The sequence below is a fragment of the Oxyura jamaicensis genome, chromosome 13 (assembly GCF_011077185.1).
Source record: "Oxyura jamaicensis isolate SHBP4307 breed ruddy duck chromosome 13, BPBGC_Ojam_1.0, whole genome shotgun sequence".
Taxonomy (NCBI): Eukaryota; Metazoa; Chordata; class Aves; order Anseriformes; family Anatidae; genus Oxyura; species Oxyura jamaicensis.
In genome coordinates this window covers 1,386,131-1,401,232 of record NC_048905.1, presented here as the reverse complement: position 1 = coordinate 1,401,232, position 15,102 = coordinate 1,386,131, and the positions used below count along the sequence as shown (strand labels likewise).

General features: G+C 34.1%; 1 protein-coding gene and 1 long non-coding RNA gene across 6 annotated transcripts in view; both read right to left on the bottom strand.

Annotated features, from left to right (window-relative positions):
* The window catches only part of GABRA1 (gamma-aminobutyric acid type A receptor subunit alpha1), a 43,368-nt gene that overhangs the window by 22,749 nt on the left and 5,517 nt on the right, over positions 1-15,102 (bottom strand). For all 5 annotated transcript variants that reach the window (XM_035338285.1, XM_035338283.1, XM_035338287.1 and 2 more), the window contains 2 exons: positions 12,977-13,089; positions 3,346-3,413 (listed from right to left, as the gene is read on the bottom strand). In XM_035338285.1, coding sequence (XP_035194176.1) covers positions 3,346-3,413; positions 12,977-13,089 — 181 coding nt within the window. The remainder of the gene's footprint in view (positions 1-3,345; positions 3,414-12,976; positions 13,090-15,102) is intronic.
* Positions 4,450-10,179, bottom strand: LOC118173579. Its single transcript, XR_004754293.1, has 4 exons — positions 10,167-10,179; positions 7,297-7,302; positions 4,579-5,826; positions 4,450-4,542 (listed from the first exon to the last, which is right to left on the bottom strand). It is a non-coding gene; the product is annotated as an uncharacterized LOC118173579 (long non-coding RNA).

Sequence of the window (15,102 nt, the reverse complement as noted above, 5' to 3'; positions counted from 1 at the left end):
GGGTCCTGCACCTGGGGGACAACCCCAAGCAGCGCTACAGGCTGGGAGATGTGTGGTTAGAAAGATGCCTGGCAGAGAAGGACCCGGGAGTATTGGTTGATAGTTGGCTGAATATGAGCCAGCAGTGTGCTCAGGTGGCCAAGAAGGCCAACAGCATCTTGGCTTGCATAAGAAACAGTGTGGCCAGCAGGGATAGGGAATTGATCATCCCCCTGCACTCGGCTCTAGTGAGGCCGCACCTCGAGTACTGTGTTCAGTTTTGGGCCCCTAGCAACAAGAAGGACATGGAGGTGCTCGAGTGAGTCCAGAGAATGGCAACAAAGCTGGTGAGGGGTCTGGAGAACAAGTCTTACGAGGAGTGGCTGAGGGAGCTGGGATTTTTCAGCCTGGAGAAGAGGAGGCTCAGGGGTGACCTTATTGCACTCCACAGGTACCTTAATGGAGGTTGTAGTGAGGTGGGGGTTGGTCTATTCTCCCATGTGCCTGGTGACAGGACGAGGGGGAATGGGCTAAAAGTTGCACCAGGGGAGGTTTAGGTTGCATATTAGGAAGAACTTCTTTACTGAAAGGGTTGTTAGGCATTGGAATGTGCTACCCAGGGAAGTGGTTGAATCACCATCCCTGGAGGTCTTTAAAAGACGTTTAGATGTAGAGCTTAGGGATATGGTTTAGTGGAGGACTTGTTAGTGTTAGGTCAGAGGTTGGACTAGATGATCTTGGAGATCTCTTCCAACCTACATGATTCTGTGATTCTGTGATTCTGAGTATCTACAACCAACCTGTAGTACGCGTGGAAGACTTTGCACTAAATGTACACAGATAATAATCTAAATTTCTATTCTGATAAAAACTTCATTTGATCTTTCTCTCTCTGTTTTTCTTGTATTTCACACATTTCCTTAAGCAGAAGAGTTAGCATGAGTAGGCTGTACACACATTACTTTTTCTGGGAGGTGAGTAGGAGTATTACATGAAATACTTTTCTGTAATCTCTTACTTCCCAAAATGTATGAACACCTGCCTATGTGTTTTTTGGTCACACTTTATTAAGAGGTAGATAAATTCTTTCTCCTATATTAACTAAATGAAAACTGGGAGCCAATGTGTTATGTGTTTTTAAGTATTTTTGAGAGCCTTTTTTCATGGGTCATTAATGCTTATGCTACATTAATGCATCTAAACTGAGGAACTGAGGTATTATTATTTTTTTTTTCAAACATACCTATTCCTAATTTTGAAATTAGATTATTTTGAGCCTCAATATTTTATCCCTGAAAACCAAATCCTATGCACATATCAGTTTTACCCAGGAACATCAAATTAGGTTTACCTTCTACTTAATAATTAAATCACCTGAAACTATCAGAGATAAGTATACGTTGAAGCCTATATGTGAGATAATACCAAATAATTCAGCAGGCATATTGAATGCTCTCACTTTATGTCTGTAAGTAGGAAACCATACGTGCCTGTTTATTTAGCCTGCTGTTCTGTACTGGAGTTTCCTAGTAAATCTGACTGAACCAATCAAACAACAGTTTAACCAGGCAATTCAGAAAACAAGTCTAACAAGTATTACTTTGTATTTTCACCAGCATATATCTATTACGTTTTTTTTTTTTTTCTTTTTTTCTTTTTTTCAACTCTCATAAACATCTGTGTCCTGCCCTACACTTTAAAGGAGTTTAATTTTCAGGAACTTTTCAGTGTCGACTTCCTCAAGATCTCTAAGAAAACAGAGAAACCTCAGATCACTCACAAACTGTAGCTGCTACCATTTTAATTCAACACTTATTAACTAAATATATATATATATATAGGTATATGTGTGTGTGTGTACTAGTTGCATGACTGTGTTTGAAGTTTTCATTCAGTCTACGGGTGGTCAGTTACCTATTTCCAGACAGAACTGGGAAAGCAAGATGGAATGTTTTGCTCAGCTAATCACCAGAACACAAATGGGGAATGTCAGTGGTGATCTTTATTCCAATAAATTTCACATCTTTTAATGTATAATTTAGAGTAATAAGTAGGCATTTTAATTTCAGAGAATTATCCCATAATAATAATAATAATAAAAAAAGAAGTTATTGAATGATTGTTTTTTTTTGGAATTACTCTTCATAAGAGTATAGTGGTATAGTATCTAGACATAGCATTCTACGTATGAGCTGAGGAGATGTCCTCAGTGTGGCTGTTTCCCTGGGTTGCCTTTCAATTGTAAGACTTCTCTGCAGAATACTAGTCAAAAAGTCTGTGCTGGCCAAGCTATTCTCTCTTAACTAAATATAATGCCATTGGTTGGAAATTTAAATTTCACTGCAGTTTTATAACTGTTCATTCAGGAAAATAAACTATCTTGTAAAAGATATTTTACCTGTCTATATTTTTAGTTTCAATTAAACAACTGATAATTGTGTAGTGGTAAACATAACTTGCTTTCTTTCTTGTGATAATTTTTCCTCTTATGTTTCTTTCTTCTTTCTATTGTGAACATCTTTAGTTTAATGTAGTCAGTTAAAATACTGGTGTTTTCTTTTGTTTTAAGTTAATGAGGATGTTTTCAGCATTCATCCTAACACAGGATCCAGTAGATATTAGAAATCAGATCAGGCTTTCCCTGTCAGTAGCAACCTACTTGTGATGGCCTCATTTATATGCAAAATTTAAAGTACTTTATCCATATTTTTACACATTTTTATTATCTCTTAAGACCAGAGATCACAACATCTTCATTCAGTCTTCTGAACCTCTGAATCCCCTGCAGTTATCTAGCAATTTTATTTTCAAATTCATGCCGTAAATAAGTGACACTAATTCTCTCATTAATCTTCTCTTCTCATTCAGCAGCCAAGTTCTAGGAAACTCACTTCCCATTGATCAGTAGCTTTTAATATAAAAATACAGGTTGGACTGTATGGATGTCACACTGTAAGCATAAGTGTTAATTGCATTTTAAGATGATGATCTTTCTTAGCAAATTGGATCAGTGAGGTGCCAGCAAGGACCTGAGTAATCATTCTCAGAAGAGTACCGATCCAAACCCTAATGCATTTCATAATATGTTACGTAGTAAATATAAGGTCTGTTAAAACACATCATTAAAGTCACTGAAGATGGTAATTTCAGGGCACTTAAACACAGTCACAGTTAACAAGAATCATTGCATGTAAAAGTTGACAACATTTTGGAATCAAAAGTGTTTAAAAGGAGTTCAAACAAATTAAAAGTGTTTAAAAACACTTAAAAAATCAAAAAGTTAATCAAAAGTGTTTAAAAGCTTTAAAAGGAGTAAATAAGTTATTGCATAGATCTTTCATGCCATAGAAATAGGCCATCACTTACCATATCATGGTCTGAAACAGGCCCAAAACTGGTGACGAAGATGTCAGTCTTCACTTCAGTTACACGCTCTGATGAAGCAGGAAATTAGGACAGTGAGTGTCTATCAACCATCGTCATTAGGTCTAACCACTACCAATTCTCACAATAAATAGAAAAAATATTGGCCTTGATTAGCCATTCTAAAATTGGTCTACAATACAGTCCTGATAATTTATTGCTTTGAGATGTAATTTCACAGTCAATATTGTCAGCAACACTTTATTACAGTGTTTCCACAGAACTTTTTGAGACATGACTTATGATGCTGAAGTATAGCAGTCATAGTTCTGCTGTTGTATAAATCCTGTCACTCTGACTAATAAAGCTTCTTGTCTGACATTATAAACAGTGCTGAATATTTTACACAGTACTCAAAAAGTCTCATTGGGTACTCAGTGTTTCTGGGCAAACTGATTGCAAGTCTCTAGTAATTAACCCTAGGCTTATGGATTATGTATTTAGTATTGAGATACAGGAACATAGAGGAAAGAGAGAGAGATAATATATCATAACATATACGAACATAAAAAATATATATTTTGTTGGCATGAAAAGCTCCATTATTCTTAACTACAATAAAGAAAAAACAAGTTAAAACTTTATCAGATAAATATAATTTAAACCTCTCTACATCTCTTTGACATCTGTATAAACATTAGGTGTTTTTTTTCAGTGTCAGTTCAGGTGTTTTAAATTATATTGGAACTAATGTTAAATTTCCCTTGAACTACTAAATTTGTTTTATAGGCCTCAGTGACAGATTAGCATGAATAATAATTCAGTAATCTATAATGAGTAAATAACATAGATCATTTGTATATGCTATTTCACAAAGCTAGGCTTCTCTGTGATTTCTAGGATGTAAATTTGCTGAGTGGCACAATGACCTTGGCCACTTCAGAAGAACCTAACAATTTCAGGTGTCACAAATGTCGAATATGAGACACCTAAAAACAGCACCATAGGTGCACCATAGGTGCTGTTTTTTCTCCAGAAAGAGCCAAACAACAGGACTCTGCAGATCTACTGTTAAAAGTTCCTTTGATAAACTCACAATCTGAACATCCCTCCTTCCTCTACACACAGACTGCCGGTCACTTTTGAACGTATTGGTATTTTCTAGGCCACACATCAGAAAATTTTCACCCAAGGTGGCATCTCTAAAAATAACTCGGTTGATTTTAATATAGCTACAGGGAGTAACAGCACCTGGAGGAATAAATGCAAACAGCGTTGAGTGGAGCTAACCCCATCAGCTCTCAGAATTTACAGTGATGTAAGCCTGAATATTTACTTTAGTACCATACAAGCCAATGTGGTTTTTGTTGTAATTGGTTTGGTTTTGGTAGAAGTATCAGATGTGGAAAGAGTTACGCAGTTCTCAAATAACTTTCAAATAAAAATAAATAATTTGAGAAATGTGTGATAATAAAAGTAATCTTAAAGAAAAGAGGCTAACAGAAAAGGACATGTACGGAAAACAAGTCATGCAGCAGGCAGACACTCATAAGACAAAGAAACGTGGCTATAACATTTATATAATATTATTTAAATATTTTAAAATAAATTATTTAATACAACCCTCTGATTTGAAAATACTTTTGTCTGCTGACTTTTATTTTTTTTTGCATCAGTCAATAAAGAATATTAATAGAGTTCTGACACAAGATAAGTGAAATAAAGAATCACGTTTAAGAAGCTAGTGGCAATATACATTTTTATATATGACCCAAAAGTTCTAGTGAGAATCAGTGCTCTACAACATACAAAGGTTTTTCAATTACATTCAAGAAAAGTCTGCAACTTCTATGTTTAATCAGTTTCATATAAATGATTAATATGTATACAATATGTCCTTTTGTAAGACAGTAGTAATCCAGATGTAAAATTAGTTCTGATTCTACCTTCGTTCTTGTAATAAACTGAATGACACTTGTTTTGTTTTAGCAAGTTGGTTCAAAAAATAGGTAGTAGAAAAGAAATCTGTAGCATTCATTAGGAAAACTGAAGGATGAAATTTTTAATGTATTATTTGTAACCATAGAAAGTAAGACACTACAGTGTGGTTGAGTTGACTAATTGTATTCTTTTGGTTCTTTGCATCCATGGCTAAGAAGTGTTAAAATTACAGTGAATATTGACAAAAATGTCTCATAGGTGAAATTTCCTCCTCTGTTGTCCACTGAAATGAAGCTATGACCCTATCATTGCTTACAACCTTTTCAATTGACTAAGAGAAATTTAAGTATTTTCCTGATAGCTGACTCTGGACTTAAGGAAGTTCACAGTGAGAATTTAATCTTCTATTACAGGAAGAAGCATGTGGTTGTCCAGAAGCTACTTGGCTTGGAAGAGTGTTCTTTCCTTCAGACCATCACTTTTACAAAGTTCAAGAGTTGAAGACTGTGCTCTTGTATGAAACAGCTGGCTAGCAGAAAAAGTCTGGTAAGACATTGCTGAATATATATATTTTTTAAGTTCCAGATACTCTATCACCTCTTAAGACCGAGAAACTAACATTATCATGAAATCTATTAGCCTTCTGGATATTAAAAAATGAAACCCAAATGACTCTTTAAAAGAGTCCTTCATTCCAACTTCCAGTCTCTCTATCTGCTTTCCACTGAGGCACTCCTGTGTCATTAGGATATAACAGATGGTGAAAGATCTTCAGTCCCATTGCATTCGTTCTTATTGGTACAACCTCAGAGTCACAGCTGAAGCAAAATGGTGAACCTCTATTTAATATAATGTGACTATCTTATTTACCTCACACAAACACAGAATACATTGAATCAGCAGCGAATAATGTAGTGGTATCCTGAATCTTAGTTTTACGAGACATATGGTCATAGTATAGAGGTTAAAGCTAAAGGAAATCAGTTGTTAAGGAAATATTAATTATTCATTAAGGAAACAAAAAGGAAACTATAGAATTCCACAGTAAGATGGAAAATGTCTGAGGAAATTGAAAAATTACTGGGGCCTTTCATTTCTATATAGCATTGAAGATACATATTGAAGTGACATATAAGTCACAAATAACGACAATAGAAAATGTAGACTCTGAAATCACAATAGATTGTTATTTTCATATCAGTTAGACTTTTGCAGACCATCTAATACCAGTCCTCCTCAAGTCCAAATAAAACAACTGTGAAGATGACTAGATGATTTACTTTTTCTTTGGTATGTACCTCATTTTCAAAAGCTGTGAAAAAATGTGTATGAGCACACAGAAAAAGATTCCTTCCCAATATGTGTAGAAGTTTTGAAATTTGTGTTTACTGTTTTACTAATTAGATGATTCAACTGTGCTTTGTTAAAAGCTACAAAAGTTGAGTCACTCCTGCACAGAACATACGTTTACTCATACAGTTGGGATATATTTAGAATCAAGGTTAACCATGTTCAGTTTGCAGCTTGATTACCATGGCAAAGCTGAAACTCTGCTTCAAATGCTCAGAATGCATTGAGATTTTTTTCAGGAACTTCAAATCCTGAGCTACATTCAATACCATCACAATGTCCCTGAGAACTGGGGAAAATTCTAAGCCATTGAATAAAACAAGCTCAGGCCAGGAGCAGATCTTACTGCCAAAGATAAATCCATCAGTTGTGAAGACACATTAACCATGTCTCTTGACTGTACCATCTATCTCACGAACCAGAAATATAATATAGGGATATAAAGTGTAAGGATTTCAGTTAAAAGAAAAAAAAAAAAAATAGAAAAGTAAATTAATGACTTACTAGCTTTACATTATGTTTAATGATGTACACTATGAGGCAACCATAGGGTCCAAGTGGTTAATAATCAGCATAATAACAATTGAGTTCAACACCTAGACACTGGAACACAACCTCAGGCAATAAACTAGTTTATACCAGTGGAAAATGATTTTGATCCACATATGGCTATGAAAGCATCAGTCAGAGTGAACTGTTGAAGTCACTGTTTGCAAGTACTGTGCTTTTCTAATGATGCTAGACTAATGTAAACTCTCAAAATTAATAAATAAAAACAATAAGTGTTTTGATTTAAACTCCCAAGGAGCTTATTATTTCTAGAATTGTGATTGGATTACAAATTGAGAACAAAATGAGAATATTTATTTTAACAGTATGAAATAAGTCCATTAATCATAGAAAACTATACATTAACTATTTCCCTTTTTCACCTGCTGGAATTTGAGCACAACGTTTATTAGAATTATTCATTTTGGTAGTTTAAATCAATTCCCTTTTTTTTCTAATAATGCATCTGCTCCCCTGCACATCTTGTTTAAGCATGTGCTGTAATTGTTAGAATGGTGAAGAGTCTTCCTGTGGTTTTGAATGAAAGGGGTTTTGATGCCTTTTTAGCAGACGCCATTCCTACTAAGAAAACAACACACACACTAGTTATGCTGGCTGTGTCCTATTATAACTTTTGGTTGAAGAACCACAGCAAAAACACTAAGAAGAATTTTGTACTGCTGCTTTTGCAGAAGCAGAGACCAAAAAGGAGAAGAGTGAGCTGTCCTGTGATTACTCAGCCATAGTCCATGCCACTATGAAGGGATGACTGAGAGCTGTGCAGTGTCATGCTAGCCATCCCCACAGCAATTAACAGTTCAAAGCTGCTCAAATCCTCCCCACCTCCTTACTGTTGTATCAAAGCAATTTTCCTAGGGTCTTCTTATGGATTTTTACTGTTCTCTTTACATCAGTGTGGTGCCTATGGTGTGGAAAAAAGACCAAAATAAGCCCCTTAAACTTTTACAAAATTACAAATTTACAAAATTTTACAAAATATCTAGAGCTTCTTTACCAGATTATGAGTAAGGGCCCAGTAAAGGTCTCTTTTTATTTAGAGTAGAAACATTTGGGTATAACTAAATTTTTATGGCACATGCATACCAAAACCATATTTTTATTAAACTTTAAGTTAGTTCAGATGTGAGTTCAAATTCAACAATTTCTGTTGAGACCACAATCATCAAAAGGTAAGCTTATTATACATTAAAATATAATGTTTTAATAAAACTGAATTTTAAAACCTAATTAACATAATAATGTCAGGTTTATTCTCCATCATTTTAAATATGAGCACTCTATGGAAGTAATGAATTGCCTAAGATGGACCAACATTCCACTTAGGGACAGTCACACCCAGTTTTGATATACATCACAGAGGAGAGATCAATAAATTGCTCTTACTGATAGCAGGAAACCATATAAATCCATTCAATACTAAAGTAATATTTATAATCTATTTGGTGTGACCTAATGGCAATTCAACCAAACCATAAAAGCAAATTTCAGTTAGAAAGATTTACTCTGATCTGCCTAATCAAACCCACTCTAGTTTTTCTTAATTCTTATTAAACATTTTTTCCACTACAAAATCGTTCTCAAAGGGATAAACTGCATATATAATTATTCTAAGAGGTCACATACCACCTGATATCCTTTAATTTTATAGATGGGATGTATACACTGAAAAGGGGATAGCATAAAAAAAAATCTGTAGCTAAATTTGATTTCATGTTACTGAATCTCAAACACCAGGTGCAAAGAGTCTCCTTTGGGCAAGCCCCCTCTGCCTTGTGGTATTCCAAATCTGTCTCACTGGCATCTCAGGGCTCACATCTATTCCCCACATGAAGACAATCCAGAACAAAAGTCAATGGAATATTCATTTATCCACAAAAAATGTTTTTCCAACATTTCTTGTTGCTTTCTATTTCTTTTAAACTCCCACTGTAGATATAGTGGTTTACTATGAGAGGTCACCAAACATCAACTTCACTTTTCCTCTTTATTTGACTCCTTTGCACTACTATCTGATCCTTTATTTTCTTCAGGACTGTGTGTATGAAAAGGGGACAGTATCTTTTCCCTTCTAGTTCTGCAACCTAAATAGTTCACTGAAAATTATATTACCCAAGTGACCTCAATGTTTATTTATTCTTTAATGTCTAACATGATTTCCTCTTTTTCATTTTCAATATGTTACTCTATAAAATTGACTCTCCTTGCTTTTAGTAAATGATTATCCTCTCGTAGAGTTAATAGGTGTCCTCTAGTGTGATTCAGAATGTTTTTAGATTAATTTTAAAAGTTCTATTTTCCAAGCACAAATAACTGTAAATGTTATTTGTCCGTGTTTATGGATGGATGCAACAGATGCTATTTTCTAGCGATGCCTAAGTGACTGTGCCCATGTACGGAGGTGGTGAGCAACTAAATAACATAATTTATATCAATAATTATTGATAACAGGTGTAGATGTGTCAATGCATAACAAAGTACTGTGTGTGTTTTCTTTAAAGTAAAATCAGATTAAATTTAGCCACAATGACACTTTTTAATTGAGCATATTCAATTATATTCAATATTTTTCCCCATGGGTAACATAATTCATTTTTTAAAAATATTATTTCTAATGAGAAGTAATTCTTTCTTTGTTTAATGCCAAAATGCTCAGACCTGTTCACTTAATTTCAGGTATTGACTTACTATGTAATCTGTCAAATACTAATATTCATTACCTTACTCTTTATGGACCATATGTGTTTTTTCAATTTCCTTTTGAGGTGATACCTCAAAACATGTTTAAAAAGAAAAAGGATGATTTAAAATTAACACAGCACTGACTCCACACTTGGTGAAAGAGTGGTTCAAAATTCAACTCTTCTAGATTTTTCATTATCTTAACACCTCGCCTTTTAACCTGTCTTTCCAATGAATATACAATAATGTATCTTTATAACAAGATCTCACCAGGAGCTTGTTACAGATTTCATGCTGCCACTATGATCTGCTCCACCATGGTATTTCTACATAACAACAAATCTATTCACCCCACTCAGTAACAGCAAGTTGTGAACTTGGGATAGAAAAATATCATGGAGTTTTATTTCAAAAAGGAAGGAATTACTCTTGCAAGCAAGTAGAGCAAAATAAAGATCAGAGCCCTTTCACAATTCATTAAATTTTTTTGGTAAACAAACCTTTTTTTTTGTCACTGAATTCTTCATGTATACAAATAAGAAAGGAGAAACAAACAGATTGAAGAAACTCTATCATATATCTTTTCTGCTGTAGATGAAAAAGAGAGAAATTGGTTCTCTTTTCTGTTTCTGTTCAAGCACATAAATTGGTTTTCTGTGGGTGTATATATCTGGAGTATTGTAGTACATAAGGAGAGGTCTTACAGGGATAAGCACAGAGCTTATTGCAATCTGGCCCTTTCTGTAGGAGAAAGTAGCTATACTATGCATTGTTTTGCTTCATCTACTGATTCTCAGAATGCACAGGGAATAGAGAGTAGATAATTTTGGATAATTAGAAGACTGCTATATTGTAATCAAGAGTAAAAAGATTTACATTGTGCCTAACAATATAAAATTCATCAAGATAATATGTATATATGAGGGTCTCTGGCTTCTTAATTTCTCTCAGAGCTGCACCATAGCTAATATGGAATGAATGAGATTCAGGCCTAATTCTGTAAATCTAAAAATGTTCTCATATTAGTAAATAATAAAAATCCTGGTCTGGATTAAATATTTAATACGAAGCCATCGGTGACACTGCTGAGAGCAAAAAGGAAACCACTATTCTTCCACATATATTTAAAACTTGCAGCAACAGATCAAGCTGTAGCAGAAGGTTGTTGAACTTCCACCTCCAAAAAACATGCCATACTGATACATTGATTTAGACTTCTTGCTGGATATTTCTATGTATGGAACATTTCAGCATATATTCCTCCATCATATGAAGTGTCTAAATCAAATATATCAAAATTGCATTATCTTGAGGCTCTTAGCTCATAGAAACCATTCCAATTACGCTTTTCCTCCGCTATGTATCCCCCGTGCTCTGCTCATTTTTGCTTTTAACTTCTAATGATGCTATTAAAATTTGTGAAGAAAGTCATTTCATCCTATAGAAGCAGTTACATTATATGGTCTCTAAGTAAGGAGTGAATTTTAACTGGACTGATCCTTTCACGAAGTATGCAGACCTATTCTTCCAATACACCCTTGAAGTTCAACTTCATAAAACGTATTTGTAATCACCCATACCTAAGGATCTACACTAAAGTGCTGAATTCTCTAAACTGCAGTCCAGAGAATGAGAGAAGAACGAGAGAAATTCCTTTCCCTGCATCTCCTTTTGTTTGCTTTTCTAGTAGCTATAACACAAATCGTAACAGCTACAAAACTCATAGAAGAAATCATTGTGTTCTCAGATTTTTCTTGTAGACATATACCAGACTTTACACAGTTTACAGAGTTTCATTTTTTTTATTGCCTTCTGTGCTATGTTTATTTACGGTGATATAATAGCTTACTGAATTCTACTGTTGCATTAATCAAAGATTAAGGAGCATTGATTTTTACACTAATCTGAAGGTTTACAAGCAAACAGGCCAAAGTACTGGTAGATAACAAGTGATAATTATTTTATGTATTATCTGAAATTGCACACAAAAAAATTACAGGCCAACTCATTTTTAAGTGTGCTTCTTACTGAACACTTTATAAACAGATTTTTATCTCTAGCCATTCCTTGAAGTCAATGAAATCAAACCATGGAAGAAGTTGGCTCACAATTCAAGAAACATTGCATGATGGTAGCCTTGAGTCACAGAATAAGCTTACTTGTAATTATCTTTCTTTTCATCTGCAGGAGATGATATCAAATTTCTTAATGCAATGCCCTGTTATTCTTATAATGCAGTTCTCCTGAGAAGTAGTATATGAAATCAGTTGAACTATACTTTGTGGACTGGGTGGGTTGCTTTTTGTTTTGTTTTACTTGGACAATCCAAGAGAAAAAAAAAAAAAAAAAAAAAAAGTGATGTGTGAAAAAAGAAATAAAGCTGTCCTTTCCATGCACTGGAAAGAACAGATTTTTAAAAGAACAGACATTTAAAACATCCAACTTTATGAATAATGTCTTTTTAAGACCCGGTTTTGGGCTGATATCACTGAAGAACATATCACTTAATTGGAATGTAGAGATGCTGATAAAAAGTAGGCTTTGTAACATTTTTATAAAGATGTAATTGCTATGTGGTTTTATACCTTTTTATGGATTCAGCTCCAAGAGCAGAAGAAAGACATTTTACCAACCTGTGAAGACAAAATGTTAAAGAAACAAATTCTGACATACCCCCAAAAAACTTACAAACTTCTCTGAGACATTTATGTGACTAAGGTTGAATGATGTTTTCTCTTTGAAATCCAAATCCTCTTATGAAGACAGTTAGTAGGATTTTTGCATATTTAGATGTGCTCTTTAGGCCTAATTCATAAACTTTTCTCATTTGTCAGATCACATCTTTTATTCTTCGTACACTTGAAAGTTTAGTAAGTATTCAGAGGTCTTCTTGAATTGTGAACCATTTTTCTTTTTGGGTGCATAAATGGGTGAAATCAGTATGTAAAAGACAGCATGGCACTTGTGAAAAAATTGATATTACATATCAGCATATATGTATATATACGTTGAATGAAAGTAAGTATATCTTAAAAAAATTACTTTGTTTTAACTGATTTTTCTCAAGCATGTAACCTGGAAAATTTTAACACACCTCCCAGTCCTGGTCTCAGGCGGTTATCATAACCATCCAGCAGACGGTCCAATATTCTGGTAAACACTGTGGTGTTGTCTTTAAGTTCATCTTGTGATGAGGTTTGCCCATAGCTGAAATACAGAACAGTTAAAATTGAAAAACAGTAATCAACCAATAACCTTACAAAACAATAATTCCAAAATGTGTTTAATCTTACTAATACTGATTTATGGTCACAAAATCTCCATAAAACTACAATATAGAGCTTTATAGGGTCTTTTCACTTAAACGTTTTCTTTTTAATTGTACATTTTTAGTAAAATCATACAAAACTAATGCCTTTCCATAAATGGTGAGCAAATATAAATTGCATAATGTTTATTTCATTATTCATTAACATTTGTAATATTTTAATGTGTTGTTCAGTAAAAGGCTCATTTACCAGCAAAAGTCAATGTGTTTAATTCATTATAGTCATAAAGGGTTTGCATAAGAAAGATACAGTAATTTAGAACACTGATATTTAAGTGCTGAAAATAAATGCTAAAACAAAAATAAAAACCCACAAAGATATCCTTACAAGAATGTAAGTCAATCATTTGAGTGTATACTTTCATAGAACAATACATAGTTTTGCTTTATTTCCCATTTTTCTCTAGTGATTTCATTCAGAAGAATGCCTCCAACTTTTCCTTACAAATGTGTAATGGAAACATCTGTTGATATGGAAATCTGTCACATCTATAAAGCTTCACTTACAGATCCCTAATGTACATATCCAATTCAGATAAAGGTCTTGAAATTTTCCTTGAATGAGGATAGAATTAAGCTCTTTGAACTCAGCTACCAAAATCTTACTTCCATCAATAGAAATCAGAATGAAGTCCTTGGGCTTGCTGGTTTCTGTTTGCTGTAAATAGCATAAGAATCAACCCTTTTTTTTTTGTAAATCTGAAACCTTTACCAAACACCCTGTCACGGATAATTCCCTTAATCATAGATTACAGTTGTCTTAAAGCCAAACCCAGTACTATTTTTTCATTCATTGCTGGGAATACTTCCATTGTCAACATGTGTAGTCATCACGACTGAAATACAAAAATGCTGCCTTCCAAAACAACACTTTCTCACATTTGCTGCTGAACTGGATCAACAGTTCAATACCAAAAGCTTCTGTTGGGATCAGGTCTAGCCACACAAGTGATTCATTAGGCAGCCTGTTATCCATACGGCTCTGGTGCTACATGGGTCTCAGTGCTCTGCCAGTCACTCCTGCTCTAACCAGCGAAGACCATCTTGCAAGGGATATTACTGATATGCAAAACAGTATGTTTCTGTTAAAATACCTGCAAAATTATTTTATGTAAACCACATCAGTCAGGTATCCTTGTGTATCTCATGCGTATCAAATCATTTCACTTGTATCAAATCCAGGAAGAAGGAGGAAAGGTACTCTGATACTCTGAATGTAGGTATTCTAGAAATGCCTCCAAGCTATTTTGCAGTTCAGATTTGAATAAGTAACTCTACAGATTTGGACAAATTTTAAAACTGACACTCAGAGTATGTGACTTTGTTGAGAAGAGTTTTCAGGGTATTTTAATGCATATACATCACTGTTTCTAGCGAAGAAGACAAAATCTCCAGCATTTTTTTTTTTAATTAAAAATTCTATGAATTCCTTCTAGCCATATCATATAATTTCACTTAATAAAAAATAGGTTGGTCTGTACGTATTTTTTATACCCACAGTTGCATTTTAAGTCACATATGTTATTTTTTTATTTTTCCTATGTTACCAAATAACAAGCTCTCCTGCTGTCTCCATTGAGCAGTAACTTTCAAAGGATCTTTTCTTATACATCTTATGTAGAGTTGCAATAGAGGATTTTTCACAGGATTAAATTCTATATTACCACTCATCACCAGTAAAAAAGCTGCTGCACATACATATCTCAAGGATAGCAGAAGGTCATGAGGATTAAGGTGGCAAAAGGTTATAATAACACTTCAGAAATTCTAGGGGTAAATGTGTATGTTTGCAGAAGCGGCATCAGAAAGATGGTTTAGTGGTAGTGCAATGTGAAAGGATGCAATACAATACACTGCTTCCATTCTGGCTGACACATTCGTCAGTACCCTTA